Below are 16,305 nucleotides of genomic sequence, written 5' to 3'. Positions count from 1 at the left end.
GCAGTGATTTTTTTTGATAAAATATACTAAAAAACTTAAACGTTTTATTAATACTCATCGCAACATATTTTACAAACTCCAGCACAGCTCCTTAGGTGTTTAATTACAATTATAAAAAAAAGGAATCAAAATAAAACATGTTACATCACGGGCGTTTTTATTACAATAGTGTTGCAAAAATTTACTATTACTACGAGACAAATGGACGAACATTTACCGCTGTCCTTAGTGAACATTCATCATTGATCTCGTTCTTATATTTTGAAATATTTACTAAGAATTTACTTCTTCCAGTCATCCTTTTCATAATCCCATTTAGATGAAAGACCTTGTACTGGATTGACTTGCAAATCAATCATACGCCTCAATTGTGCTTCTCTGTTTTCTGGCTTGAAACTGTCTGGCAATGGAGAATAAACTGAAAAAAATAAATCAACATGATAACACTGATAATGTTAAATAGGGACCACTGAATGTTTGAAATGAACTAAGAAACTGTAGTTGATAATTTGATATTACATAATGCACAACAATCTAATACAATATCAATTGTTATATAAACATAAAATATAACAGTTTCTTAAAGAAATTAACATTTCAACACTCAAGGGAAAACTACTACTGTTGCCTAAGAGTTTACTTACCGAAAATTTTCAAACCAAAGTACAACCAAAGAGCCATTGATGTTAAAGCAAGACCAAGACCAATGGTTGATTTCCATTCACCAGTGGGTGCTTTGAATTCTGCGAAAGTTTGGCAGAAAGAAGCCCTGTAGAGTGCTTTCTTCTCTTCAATCGACAATTGTTTCCAATCACCTTTTTCCTTTTGGCGCAGGCTCTAAAGCCAACACGAAACGATTATTTCACTATCCACTTTTAAATACACATTTTAAAATACTTACGGCGATGTCGGAATTAGGTTCCTTCCATCGGATGGCTGGTAAGGGAAAATCAGGGCGGTCTACATAAGTGGGTTCACCGTTGAAACCGTAACCGACAATTTCTCTGGATCCGATCAAAGTTTTGGCGTAACTACCCATAAGACGGGCATTGCTGGGTGCACGCAATGTTTTTGCGGCACTAATCGCCAAGAAGGTTCCTGCCATTTTCTACGAAATGTCAGATTGACAATGTTAGGTTATGATACACTTATGTAATTGATATTCGGTTTTGATGTTCGCTTCTTTTGCTTTTGGAACATGCACGTATTACTGATTTGATGAATAATGATTGATGGAATGAGAATATGCATCGTGAACACTGAGAAAGATGACGAAGAATATATTTTGATTTGATTAGGTAATCGATGGAAAATTCTGTCTATGGGATTATTAATAGAAGGAAATGTGTTGTAGAGCACATAAAGCGAATGTTTATAGAGATGTTATGTATTATTTAAAAAGGTCTTCTTATTGGAAAGGGGTGCAAAATAAATAAACCACCATCGTACCTACCTCAGCACTTCTCACAAAATGGCGTTTGAAACATAACAGATGGAGTTAGAACCTGCGCAGGGACAGTTAACCGTAGGTAGAGAGAGAGAGAAATTATTAAAAAAAAATTAATATATACCAATTTTATAAGTAATTTAACATACTACTATAACTATAACAATATAAAATAGTTAAATACAATTTTATAATACGGAGAATTTTAATATGTAATACTGGTTGAAGGTATATAGCCTAACGCGCTCATGAAATTGATAACTTCTGCAATTTCAAATCCCGACAAAGCATGGAAAAAATATCATTAAGAAAAGCGAACGTCTGATAATGTACTATTAAAATATTTTTACCTTTTCCGCATACTAGCGATTATTTTAATTTTTTAAACTATATATTAAATGTTTTAAAGTTTTAAGTAATGATAATAATTATTTAAATATATAAAAAATATGAGCTGTAATAATAGCCAGTATATAATGTTTATTATTTTTTCCTCTTATTGCTATATCCCTCAGCTGTTGGTCAATATAATTTTATTCTTTATTTTTATTATTTTTTTTTTTTTTTTTCAAAATTTAAGCAACATTTTACTTACTATGGTATTTCATTTCGTGAGAATATCATTTGATTATTTTCTACTGTCTTTTGCTTAATATAATTATTTAATAATGGATCATAGTGAAACTGTATTATAGGCTGTAAAACAAAAATTATAATTCAACGTTACAAAGACGGAGGGAAACAAGTAGAGATTGCTACGGTTAAATAAGTAAATTGTTTCCTGTGTCATTATAACAGAGAAACCGAGTAAGAAGTAGCTACGAAAAATATTGGGTAAATTCGAAAAACTTCAAGGAACATAATAACTGAAGAATTCGAATGTTAGAAAACAATATATTCTTACTTACAATAAATCCGATCTGGAAGAAATGGTACTTGCTGAAATCATTTCAAGAACTGTAAGAAGAAAATTGGTACATGGTTGTTGGTTTGGTCGCGTTTTCTAAGAATTTGTTCAGTATCACGTTCATCGGATTACAATAAAGTGGAGGCGAGTTGTTTTTAGTAACTAATAATCTAAAAACTTAATTTAATTAAAAATAACAGTTTTGACTAACTTAGGCCCCCTTCACGGTATATATATATATATATATATATATATATATATATATATATATATATACAACATATTATATGTATATATATTATACAACAATTTACTTTCATATACTAAAGAAACGGTATCAAATCCAAAAATTATGACGGATTGTTTAAAAATCAAGTCGTCGATGTCTATGCTATACCAACCCAAATCTATAGGTATCAATCCTATAAGAAACATATGGGATCACGGCGATATTAAAATTACTATATTTACAGTATCGAACAAAATTGAAGAAACAATTTTATTTTCTAATTTTTCACCCTGTTTAATTCTACCCACTATGTACTTTGAATCGTGCTTCTTGTTTCCTGGACGCTTTATCCAACGAATACCATATGAATTATGCAAGTTAAATTTTCATCAGAAAACAGCACTGTATTCTACTCTAATGGTTTGGTAATAGTCCAGTTAACATGTTTTTGGGGGTTATCTGTTTTTCATAGAAATAAACGATTACTTTATAGGATCCAATTTGTTTTTTAGACGACGACGAATTGTATTTACAGAAACGTCAACATACCCATTTTTATTCACATTGCTGGTTGTTTTTTTAAGTCTATCTTCTCTAGGGTCGTAACTACAGATTCATTGAATTAAATCAACGTATTGTCAAAAGATTGCGAACAAACTGACTTAAAGTGCTCTATTTTTTATACAGTAGGAAAAGCGTTTGACCCGTCTGAATTTAGAGAGAGACATCATGCATGACAGAGACAGTAGAATATGGATCGAACTCTTTTTGTACCGTATATTACCGAAAAGTAAAAATATTGAAATTAATATTAAAAACAGTTAAACATTATAAAGGAGATACAATTTTAAATATTTTGTGTTTGTTTTTCTAATTTTGCTCGGTATTGTATGTCTAGCTCAATTCAGAAAAAATATATAACATATTTTATAGAATGGCCCATTTGAAACCGAGACGCTTCCATAAAATTTGTATTTTTTATTCAAACTTTTTTCTATTGTAACTTATAAAAATATGTACATAGAGACAAAATTTCACATTTTTTTGTCCAAATTCAAAGCCTAAAGGTTAAATTTTTAGGCATGAATGTTGAAGAAATCATACTAGTGGATCTGATAGAAAATTTAACTACACCACTGGATTAAGCACACTCTGAAAAGGGTATATTTCAAATATGTATATTCATAATTTCGTAGAAAAATTAAAAATATATATCATTTTATGAAATTATAATCTAACAAAATTGGCATAAATTATCTTAGTTTTCAAAAATATTGGAATATTTTACTAATACAAGTATCCCCATACTCTTAATATCCATATTATATTTACTTCCACCAATCCACTGTTAAATTTAATTAATTTATTTATAACTTTTTGGTAAGTTTGTGGTTATCTTACTCAATTGTTCTGGGATAATTTCCGTACATGATTCATTAATTACACCAAGAACTTACAAAAATTTAATTGAAATTTACGAATATTAGTACAAGTATAGTTTAATTAGTATAATATTCCGATATTGTTGAAAAGATAAAACAATTTGTGCTATTTTTGCCAGTTTAATGTATAGAATTGATTGAAATAATGAAGTCACAAAAAGAATATGGTTTTTAATTTTTCCACAAAATTATGAATATGAATATTTTTTTTAATCCAGTGGTGTTCTTAGATTTTCTAAACAAACTATGCTAGTGTGTTTTCTCCAATTTTCATATCAAAAAAATCTCTTTTGGTTTTGAGCCAAAAAACGTTACATTTTGTTTATAAGTATATATTTTCAAGCTTTACAATGGAAAAAAAACTTTGTTAAAATCGGACAAAAACACAAATTTATGAAGCTGTCTCACTTTTAAATGGCCGCACTGTATAAATGTACTATTTCCCCCGTAGTTTCATTGAAATCTACGAGGGAAATAGTTTTTTAAAAAATGTGAAAAAGTTAATGAACTATTACAAAACATGTTTTGATAATATGCGATTTAAAAAGTATATTTGGCACATGAGTAAACGTTGTTGCCTAAGTAGATAGATTCTTTTTAAGAAATGATTCATTTCGAATGAATAACATTTTTAAAAAGTTTTCCTCATTACAAATAATTAATGTATTGTTATAAAATGTGCAATACGATTAAATCAATTTCTTTCCCATTACCAGATAACTTGATACGGGTCATCGATTGTGGCAGACTTTGAGTCATCAAAATCTTATCTGAAACTCCTGTCAGCTCTTATCACTCGACTTGCATTAATCGTTACCATTGAAAAATATGTTCGGCTTCCAGTTCGGTCCGCTTGCTTTTCGCATTCGCGATCTTGCAGTTGGTAGACCGCGTTATTGACGTTGATGACCTTGGGTTGTTAAGAGGTTGTGTTTTTAGTCTTTGTATTTTTCGGTTAATGTTCCTTTTCTACGTTTACGGCTAGTTTTAATATACCACCTAAAACATCACAGGCAAAGGTAAATATAAGTGATTTGTAATTAGATAAAGTGCGATCCGCGTCCATTTAATGTTGTTGTTTGTGGTTGCGCTATCCCCGATTACCTTATCAAGACGACTTGTCGTTCAGACGAACCAGACAGTTTATTTACTGCAGTCGGGTATTATACATCGACGTCTCAAAATCTGATTATTTTTAATATTTCAACGAAATATTCGGGCTACTATAAGTGTTGCAGATCTAATTATAACAACAGTTATTTGCTATTGTATGGCACAGATTTCTCAGGTACAACAAGTTTGTTTATGACAACAGACTTTTAAAATTTTGTGTAACTATTTACCCACTTATTCAAATTATTAATTTAGATGGCTGCAGTTGGTGACTTGTGGGTGTCTTGGTTCAGCTGTTGTGTGGCTCAACCACAGAAAAGGAGGCATCGGATAGACAGGTGAGTGATAATATCCCAATGTTGTTCTAATTACTAATCCATATCAACCTAGTAAGACAATTAATATTGTATCTAATAATTCTTAATTCTTTATATTGTATTCTAAATATCTAATTAAAGGAATATTAATGAAGTTCTGCAGATATCTGGCTTTCGTAAGTGACAGCTATCAAATCTCTTTCTTTTGTTCAAATTAATAACAATGAAAATTATGCTTTTTGTATATTTTAAGTATTGAAGCACATTGTTTTCATGGTTTTATTTTTACTTTACAGTAACTCTGCTTAAAAAGTCTTAAAATATTAATTTACAGTATAAAACAACCAAATTTTCTAATGTTGAATGAATCAATTTATATATTTAGGTATTTTGTTAATCACAATACAATACATTAATATTTCAGATAAGAGCCTTGCAAGTCTTTAAGTATTTTATGAATCACTACAACACAAACATATCAAAAATGCTCCAGATAAAGAATTTGTAAGCTTTTATATATTTTATATTATGTAGCTTTTGTGTATTATTTGTATAATTTATATTAGGATTATTCTTCCAATATTTTTCAAGTCTTTGACAAACTGTCCTTGTATTGAAAAAGTCGAATTCAATTACTCGGTCGCTTAAAACGATTATTAAACATAATAATGGCTTTACTGTACCGCATTAATTAGAAGAATTTGTTCGTGTGCCATATTTGATATTAACGGTTATAACAGTTTATCTTGACGCTGTAAAAACAGTTTCTTGGGCAAATAATGGAATGCATGTTGTGCATATTCAAATTTAATCACATAACTTTTGCTTGGATTTTTCTTAACTGTAACGCATAAATTGTATTATTTGTCGGTTGTCAATCAGTGTTTCTAACATCTGGATTCTAAGTACAAATAACCGTTATGGTTATATTGAAGATTTTGCGATTATTTTTAATGGATCAACAAATTTATTTATTTTAGGATAACGGGAACAATAATATTATGCAGTTTTGGCTAATCTAATGTAACAACCCATTAAAATTTATTGTATTTTACATTAAGAAACCATAAATCCTTTTATACTATTGTTGTAAAACAGCTTGCATAATTATATGGGAAAAATTCATAACGATTATTATGTTAAATGATTGCCCAAGCAATTAGATATGCGATTAGTGAACAATGAGCGACTGCAATTTGGTTGTCCGAAAATCTGTATGTTAAATACCGATAAGACGAGAGCAATTAATATAAATACACAATTTTGTTGCGGCGTACGTCGCAGGAAATCGGAACCCTCACTGAAATGAACCGGAACACCGACTTATAGAATTCAACGGCCCATCATCTCAAGTTTCACTCGTGCCAATGCGGTGACATAATCCTCTATAAAACACTAAAAAATTAAAAGCATTACACAAGTCGGGCACTAAGAATGGTACTGCGGGACCCGGCAGAACCCTCTTATATAATCCGTATACATCGGCGTGTTTTCGTAACTCAAATTTGTTGCGTTATTCAATTAAAAAAATTACTGAATTCGAAACTTTCCTTCTTGATAAAGGTTCACGACGCCTCGGTGCAATTAGTGGGGGGTCATGAACGCTAAAAAAATAGAGCAGAGTGAAACTAGAAAGTGCTCATACGTTTTAATTAAGAGATTTGTTAAAATAATTGCCGTCGACGTTTTAACACCTGGTTATTTAATTTTTTCCCTCGTGATAATACCGGATGAATAAAAGTGAAGGTGTCAGGAGAAATGTATCGCCGACAATTTTAAACCGGAGATTTGCGTGGGTGTTATGACATACATGCGGCGGAAAATTTACATACATTTCGCGGCGCTTCGATTATTACGGGCTCAATTAATTGGTGTGGTTCGAACGTACGTAAAAATCAACTTCTTGGTACACGGTTGCGGTCTGTTCTAGTCTGCGTTTGTCCTTGACCCGTAACTTTTCGCTCGTTCCTCTTTGTTGTTACATTCTGAATGTATTTTTTGGTTAATAATAGCGTGTCCGCGTATCGGCGACGAACGACTGCGAAAAATAGTATGATTGGTGTAGTCGTTCGACCGTTATTTCAAAAGCAGCGATAAAATCAATTGGTGGTCGGTTTTTTTGTAAATTGATAATAGTACATTATTGGTGGGACTTTCTAACGTGAATTGTTGCTTCAATAACTAAAGTTTCACGGACGTACAATGGTTTAATTTGGAATTGTCGCAAAAATGATTGACGCATCCGTCGGTTTTTGGAGATACGAACGTATTTGGCCACCAAAAATCAATTATTCGTGAAAGCCTTGAGGTGTTTACTTGTACTTACAAAACGCTCCGACGTCTCCCTTTCACCGCTTTTGTTTTCTTGTTTAATAAATCATTCCCCTTTATTAAACATTAAACAACCGGGCTTATCTGTAACAGGCTACGTGAAGAACATATTAACGCCATATAATGTAATCAACGCGGTTTCCGGTTATATTTATTATTCTCTTCAAGAAATAAGTGACAGTGAGACTGCCTATGGTACGTTATACGAATTGGGTAAATTTGCGTCTTAATGTTTTACATTTTGCAACAGTCGCTTTCCACCTTTATCACAGAAATACTTATAGTTTATGAGATGGTTCGTTGAAAATGAAGTATTTAAATTGGTAACTGGTAGAATAATCCTCAGCTCGTACAAAATCGTTTACAGTATGTGACATAACCAAATACGGTGTTGGTTTTAATGGCCAGTGGCAAAGTAACAGACGGTTGAATCACTATTGTTTTATTTTAGTCATTGAAGTACGTTTTCTATATGGATTCGTGGGTCAGTGTCATGGTAAATCGTTTTAGAACACTCAAGGAGAAAATATCTTCACATGTTTCGTATATTTTATTAATCTATTAAACATAAATGTAGCCATTGATGCCAAAAATTGTTTTGTTATCAAATATTTGCCATGTCATGGATGAGAAATATAAAAACATTAACTTTTGGAATTATTCGGTTCAACTATATCTAGTTGCTCTTATATATATGAATCTTATTATATAGGGTGAACTGATGGGTCATGAATAAATAATATACTTAAAATTTAACAATTTTACGGTTCAAGCAAACCTTGTTCAAAAATTAATGATAACCTAAATTTTTATAGTGATCGTTTTCATTTATAAAAATAAGAAATTGGAAATACCTCAATAATGTACAATTTTTATTTAATATCTTAAACGTAAATATCTCGAAAACTGTTACTATATCTATAAAATGTACCTTTTTTCTATTAAAAGCTCATAATTTTCATAAAAAATTAAGATATTCCAAGAAGCAAAAATATTCCAACAAAATTTAACTTCTTGAGTTACTTTTTGTCAAATTTAACTCAAACAAACTGGTTTATATAGAAGTTATTGAATACAACAAAAAATAAATTAGTAAATTAGATCGCCCGTATATTGGTTATTATTACTAAGAAATGTGTTATTTTAAATTACGACGTTTCATCTGCTGTTGTATCTCCAGTTTTTCTCAAATTAACGCTTACGAGAACAACAACAGCCGTCTCAAACTTTCCCTATATATAATATATTTAGTATTTAAAAATGTTGCATTTAACCAAACTTACTTCAAAAGTTAATAATAACCGAAATGGAACTGATCAAATTTAATATTTCAGAGAAATTATATTTTAATATAAGGACAAAATTTAACTTCTCGAGCTACAAAATCCCATTTCACCAAATTTTACTCAAAAGAACTGTTTTATCTCGAAGTTACTGAAGTAAATAATGAATTATATCACTCATATATTTGTAATTATCTTTGAGTGTTTTGTTCTATTGTCTTAGGACTTTTAAATTTCGAAGTTACGTCTGCTATTGTATCCAGTTATCCTCAAGCTAATGAGACGTCGCAAATTAAAACTTATAAAACAATTATCGTTCTTTGAAGATATGAATGCACTGCTATCGAACATTGTTTTGTTATCAAATATTTGCCATACCATGGATGAGAAATATAAAAATATTAACTACTGGAATTATTCAGTTCAAATGATTAACATTATATCTAATTGCCTAACATTCATGAATCATATTATACAGAGTGTACTTTAACTGATGGGCCATAATTAAATAATATATTTAGGATTTAAAATATTATGATACTTTGTTCAAAAGTTAATAATATCCGAAATGCGACTAATCAAAATTTAATACTTAATAATAAGTATATTTGAGCAAAATTTTGTGAAAAAGGCTTTTTACAGTGGCCATTTGTTTTTGTTGTTAGAAAGTCAAATTAATGGGAATATTTCAACAATGTACATTTTTTATATAATATTTTACACGCAAATATTTCGAAAAAGGTTACTCAGAAATATTTATAAGGTATACCTTTTTTATACCCAAAATTCTGGATAAACATTTTTTATAAAATATTAAGATATTCCAAGAAACAAAAAAATTACAACAAAATTTAATTTCACAAGTTACAAAACACCCTTTCTCCAAATTTTACTTAAGGAATATGATTTATGTACAATAGAAATAGAGTAAAATAGAAAATAAACTAATAAATTGAATCGAATATCAGTGATAAGTGTTTTGTTCTATTGTCTTAAGAGTTTACGCAGCTGTAAAACTGCTTGTATCTCCAATTGTTCCTAAACTATAGATTTAGACAACAACACCGACCTTACACTTTATTATTAATCTTTAATGTGAAATTGAAGACACAACACCAGTCGAATCGTCGTAAATTAAAAATTATAAAATTTTTGTTGTTTTAATTTAGGGATGCACTGCTGTCGAAAATTGTTTTATTATCAAATATTTGCCATGTCATGGATGAAAAATATAAAAGTATTAATTTCTGGAATTATTCAGTTAAAATGATTAACACTATGTCCAGTTACCGTAATATTTATGAATCATAATATACAGACTGTACCCTAACTGATGGTTCATAATTGAATAATATATTTAGATTGTAAAAATACTGCGATTTAAACAATCTTACCTTGTTCAAAAGATAATAATAACCAAAATGTGACTGATCAAGTTTAATATTTAATTTGGAACTTCTGTATAACTCAGTCTGTTTGAGGAAAATTTAGTAAAAAGGGTTTTTTTAGAGTGACCGTTTTCGTTACTAGAAAGTTGAATTAATGGGAATATTTTAACAATGTATATTTTTTACACGCATATCTCGGAAAATATTAAGATTTTCCAAGAAAAAAATTTAACTTACTAGTTACTGAATAAAATAGAAAATAAATTAATAAATTCGATCGGTTATTATCACTAAGAAATGTTTCGTTCCAATGTCTTAAATTGCAACGTTTCGTCTGCCGTTGTATCTTCAAGTGTTCTCAAACTAATGATTAAGCGAACAAAATTTCTCATAATTATTAGCTTGTATATTATGGAAGATACACTTTTCTTTGTTTGAAATTATACATGTGTTTTACAATACTAGCGTTACAGTTTATTATAATTTAAACAAATCTTTTTTGGAAATATGTATTTTCATATTTTTAAATTATTTATACTGCTTTATCTGCACGCAAAATTAAAATTATAGGAATATCTATTACATTTATTAATAAATAACAAAGCATACAAACATTTATCGTTACGTTTATCAATAGACAAATTTATGGATTACATACACTTATCTTTTCACAATATTTATCTATTTAAAGATTTGTAACTTAGGTTTATTAATTTTAAATTCTATTAGCGATTTTGCAATAAATTATCCGTAAGTTTCGATTGAAGTTCCCAAACGTGATGTACGTCAGAAGCGTTTAATGGTATAAATATCGTAAATTTGCATTTATTGCGGCTAATTATAGTGGAAGAACGCGCTGCGAAATATCAAATGTCCTAGACGAAAAAGGCAGAAGTCCGAGAACATTGGTGGAATATTAAAACGAAGCATTGCCTTAATTGCGTATCGGTGGTGGAAGCGAACCAAGTACAATTTCAACATCTGGCATATTTATAATACACTTTTTTTTTCGTCACCACATGTTTTGATTTTTTTCATATCGAGGGCTTTAATGGGATGTATTACGTTCTAAACGATCATTAAATGTATTGGCTTAATATTTTTTTTGTTGGGCTCAAATTGGGTTTATCTATGATATAAAAATATGTGCGACCGAAAAAAGAATGCTGGTGTCAGAAATTCACTTTCGCCGAACCGAAAATAACTCTCATGAATTTTCTTAAAATAAACATAATGACTAACTGGGCGTTCTTCAAGAGCAAGTTTTTGTAAAAATATTATTTCGCATAGGGTTATCGGTTGATTCAACTCTCTTTGTTGAAAATGCAATTCGTTCAACTTATAGAACGAATATTTACTAATAACGATTGTTTAAAGTTTCGACCTTCGCATTCGGTTCAAGCTTTTGAAAGTATTTATAATTTTTTAATGACATCATCTGTAACGAAGCTCTTAATGTTTGCGTGGTTAACTGGGATTGCGTTACGTTTATAAGCAATTCGATCGCGCACAATCATATAAATATAAACCAAAAACCCAACGATTGTTATTTACACGGAGTGACATACGTGACTCATTGTGTAGAAGTGCATCATTTGTGAAAACAGAATGGCAACCTGACTCACTGGCTTTCGTTTTTATACTTATTGCATATTTCATTGGCTTGTTTTGAGTCGAATTTATTTTGTACATTTGTATAATGAATGACAAAATTAACTTTCGTTTGTATAAATTAATGGTTGGTTCATTGACTTGAAAAGATTTATTATGAAAATGTTGAGAAAACAACGAAATAGTTGTTGCCTTTTATTATATTGTGATAATAAATTAAACACTTGAGTGCTTGACAGCTTCCGTTAACGTGCCATAATGTTTTATAATTTTCTAAAATGATTAATTAATAACAATTCGGTGGTGGCTTCAAGTATATTGTATGGGTTGGCTGAATTTTTGCCAGAACGGTTAACAACCCCCGCAGAATCCGACGCATCCTCCTTATTTATAGCCGGCTATTTTTATATCGATGTCAAGCATGTTTCACTAATACGTGTAATTATTGCTCGCCGTAATGATTGCTATGCTTGGGCGACCTTGCACAATTAACGTCAATGCCGCGATTTTGATAACCATGAGGTTTCAAACATTGAGACACACACACAATATGTGATGACCACCTATAATGTGGAAAGGATATTTTTATAAATCTTTGAATTTTGTTTCAGACCTTATGGTAAATAAAAAACGAAATTTTATGTTATTTATTTCTTTATTTAAACTAAATTAATGTAAAAAATATTTGCTAAATTTAAAATATAAACATAAAAAAATTAATTCACATATCACTAGATTTTAGTATAAAAAGAAATGTAATTTAAATTAACCAGACAAATTAATGTGATTTGAAATATTTGAATCCATTCTAAATGCAAGAGCTCTTTAAATTTAAAGGAATTATGAATATTACTCATTTGTGGGGAAATTCTTGTTTCGAAGCATCTCCAGCACATGTTCTATAGGATTTAAATCCGGTAATTGTGCAAGCCAAACCTCAATTCCTTCGTTGGTGGTTCAATTTGTCACCACGTGCGACATGCGGGCAAGCATTGTCATGCATACAACGTAAATTTCCACAAATAGCACCAGCAAATGGAAGAATAATTGATTGCTGATTTTTGTTTAAATATTGCTTTGCCCTTTAAAACTCAACTTAACCTTCAACCCATTGTGCCACCTTTGTATGTAAAAACTTCCTGAACGGGCCTAAGACGTCCTGAATTTCCATGTCTTTTCAAAACTCTTGTTCGAAAATCTGGATGAAAATAAAATCGGAATTCGTGGCTGAATAAAACTGTCATCAATCTACTACATTCTGTACTTGCTAGAACTCCATTATCATCTCAGAAGGTTGTCCGCAAGTAGTTAATATCAAATATCGATCCTAAATTACTACTTTACAGCGTTCCCAACCTGGATGTTGTTCAGCAGGATTACCAGTCTGTGCTTGCTGTAACTCTGTTATCAACTCGTATGCTGTAAGAAATGGTTGCCTTCAAGTAGTTAATATCAAATAAACCTGAATGCTGCTCTAAAACGCCTTCACAACCGACTACTGACACTTTGCCAAACATTAAACCCCTCAACAGCTACTTCAATTTGCCTTGACCCACCTTAAAACTATCCGCTTCTTGATTAGCTTCATATAATCTGTTGCTTATAGTATTCCACCTATAGTCTGCAGTCTGTGCTTGCTGTAACTCTGTTAACAACTCATATGCTGTAAGAAATGGTTGCCTTCAAGTAGTTAATATCAAATATTGATCATAAATTCCTATTTGACAGCCTCCACAATCTGGATGTTGTTGAGTTGGATTACCAGATTCTCTAAAACGCCTCCACAACCGACTACTGACATTTATACATTATAGTTACCTTAATTTGCTCTAAGCCACCTTGAAGCTGTTTTCCATTGCCACGTATCATGTCCAGTTCACATGAAGGGCTTATTTGCTGATTTTCTACCATAGAGACCAGCTATTTTTAGTTTTCTTTTTATGATACTCACCAACACACTGAGTTCGTTTATTTGTTTACTCTGTTAAAATTGGAAATCGTCTTCGAAATGATCGATTTGTTTAAATTTAAATCTACTGCAATTTTACTCTGCTTTTCACCATTCGGGAACTTTTCTATAATTTGTTGTTTAATTTTTATTGATAAATGATCACTTCTAGGCATTTTTAGCTTTAAGGAACGATGTCGGAGACAGAAATAAATTATAAAATCAATTATATTGAAAATAAATAAAATAGAAATAAAATGTTGTATAAAAACTATGTAAATAAAGATATTCGTATATAAATTGAGGTACGAAAGTAAATTTAAATAATTTAATATAAAACTTGAATTGATGTCATTTTAGTGACGGAAAACGTTTGTTTTATTATGAGATATTTATAGTTTGTGGGTTTTGCCATTTTTACCATGAGTTCGTGAAATGTTAAAACACAATTGCGGTTTCCGTTTCTGATTTCGATTTGCGACCAAATTCATCATACAGTTAACAGTAAAATTTTAATTTCAGATCCATGATAGGAAATCCTACAAATTTTCAACACACCGGCCACATAGGAAGTAGGGATGTGGAAATGCCGGGTGATCAACTAATAGCTCTACAAAATCAGATGAAGAGTAAAGGCGGATACGAAAGCACGTACAAGGTAAGACCACAATTTGGTATTTTTAACAAACGTGTCGGTTATCCCATCACACAACTGTTTAGCAGGAAGTATTTAAGTAATGCGAAGAGATGAGAAGCAGATTTTTGATGTTTATCCTTGTAGAAGGCGCAGTTTAATTAATTCAAACCAAATTATTTAAGGTGTCGGCAAATGGAGCCCGCATCGACAATTAAGCAAGTAAATTAGTCATAGAACGATTGTGATGCCGGAAATGGGGGTTTTGACACTAAATTTTATAAACATATAATTAAAGAAGTACCGCTACATAAAGACTGCCACTAGTTTTTAAATGTAATGTTGTTACTTAAAGAATGTACATAAATAATATAAATTCGTTTGTTTTTTTTGTAGGAACCTGTATGGTGCCAATAGATAATTGAAAGTGAAACTTGGTGCACATCGTCTGACGTGTCATACTTGCGTGGATATTTATTAATTTTGTGGTATTATTTTTATTTTAGATTTAACCTAGTATTTCATTGGACTGTATATATTAATTAAGAGTTTTGTTATATTATTTCTAAAGTGTACATATTGTTATCAAAATATTTATGTGTTAGCCTTTTATATTCCGCGATATGTAAAAAAGGGGTGCGTTCAAATGCAGATCTGGATTTTACAAACAACTGACAAACGACTGGTGGTTTAATTTCCGTTTTATAGCAAGTAAAACGTGTTTCCTATCAAATTACCACAACATTCCTTGTGTTAATATTTTATATGTTATAGAACAAATAAATTTCTTGATTTGCAGTGACTAAAAGTAAAATTATTTAGTTCCACATCACACAATTAAGAGATTACTGACTTTGATGTGATATTTCCATTAAATCAATTTCTGGATTTGACAACGCCCTACAACATCAGTTGCGCACATTACATTAATTATTTAAAAATGTGTAGTTTAGTTATAATTGTTTTATGTATTAGTAGATTGTATGGTCGTACGAAATGTTACACTAATGGTTGTTTATCATCAATGCAATAATTGTAAAATTCTGACGAATTGGTGCTGATTATCGCGTATATATGATTTTATTTGTAAATGAAATTTTTATTTTCCAAATATTTTTGTTCAAGAGAATGTAATGGTCACTATGTGACTTTTTCCTCTATCAAAATACAGGTTTTAGTTTGTAAATTAAAACACGTGATTTATTCTTAAGACAGATCTTCCACATCATTGAATTCATTAATTTCCATATGACTAAATATTCACGCGTTTAAAATGTTTTTAAACAGAATTCAAGACTTATTACTACTACCCTCAAAGACTTAAGGTTTTGTACTATAAACTGGTAGCTCAATATATTGCCTTTAAGGAATTGTAAATTCTATATTGTACTATAGAACAATTTTCAAAAAAATAGTTACTTTTTGAATGTTGTGTTTAGACTTCAAATATACCTATATTACCTAATTATATAAGTATAACTATTTTTGCACAGAACAAATGGATTGGCACATAATAGTATTATATTTAATATGTGGTATGATCCATGTACTTATGTAGAAAAAATTGTAAATTTCTATGAATTCAATAGAATTATATAATTTGAAACTGTGTTTTATTCTACATCCAACGTACATTCTTATTAAAGCGTCCTACA

The 16,305-nt window shown here is 30.3% G+C and overlaps 2 protein-coding genes across 4 annotated transcripts; one reads left to right on the top strand and one right to left on the bottom strand.

Moving 5' to 3' along the window:
* Positions 1–31: 31 nt before the first annotated feature.
* On the bottom strand, positions 32–1,474 carry LOC109595607 (cytochrome c oxidase subunit 4 isoform 1, mitochondrial-like). The gene is made up of 4 exons (XM_020011008.1): positions 1,454–1,474; positions 902–1,108; positions 645–837; positions 32–418 (listed from the first exon to the last, which is right to left on the bottom strand). The coding sequence occupies exons 2-4, from the start codon at positions 1,103–1,105 to the stop codon at positions 282–284; spliced, it is 534 nt and encodes a 177-aa protein (XP_019866567.1). The 5' UTR covers positions 1,106–1,108; positions 1,454–1,474; the 3' UTR covers positions 32–281.
* A 3,377-nt stretch (positions 1,475–4,851) lies between these two features.
* On the top strand, positions 4,852–16,256 carry LOC109595584 (CDC42 small effector protein homolog). 3 transcript variants are annotated; one of them, XR_002191307.2, is made up of 5 exons: positions 4,852–5,044; positions 5,394–5,476; positions 14,539–14,674; positions 14,836–14,986; positions 15,047–16,256. XR_002191307.2 is itself a non-coding variant. In XM_020010970.2 (4 exons), the coding sequence occupies exons 1-4, from the start codon at positions 5,296–5,298 to the stop codon at positions 15,065–15,067; spliced, it is 258 nt and encodes an 85-aa protein (XP_019866529.1). In that variant the 5' UTR covers positions 5,163–5,295; the 3' UTR covers positions 15,068–16,256. The 3 variants fall into 3 exon arrangements, 1 of the variants encoding a protein (XP_019866529.1); XR_002191306.2 differs by lacking the exon at positions 4,852–5,044 and adding an exon at positions 5,162–5,313; XM_020010970.2 differs by lacking the exons at positions 4,852–5,044; positions 14,836–14,986 and adding an exon at positions 5,163–5,313.
* The last annotated feature ends 49 nt before the right edge of the window (positions 16,257–16,305 follow it).

This window comes from Aethina tumida, chromosome 1, assembly GCF_024364675.1.
Source record: "Aethina tumida isolate Nest 87 chromosome 1, icAetTumi1.1, whole genome shotgun sequence".
Lineage (NCBI taxonomy): Eukaryota > Metazoa > Arthropoda > Insecta > Coleoptera > Nitidulidae > Aethina > Aethina tumida.
This window is presented reverse-complemented; position numbering and strand designations above follow the sequence as displayed.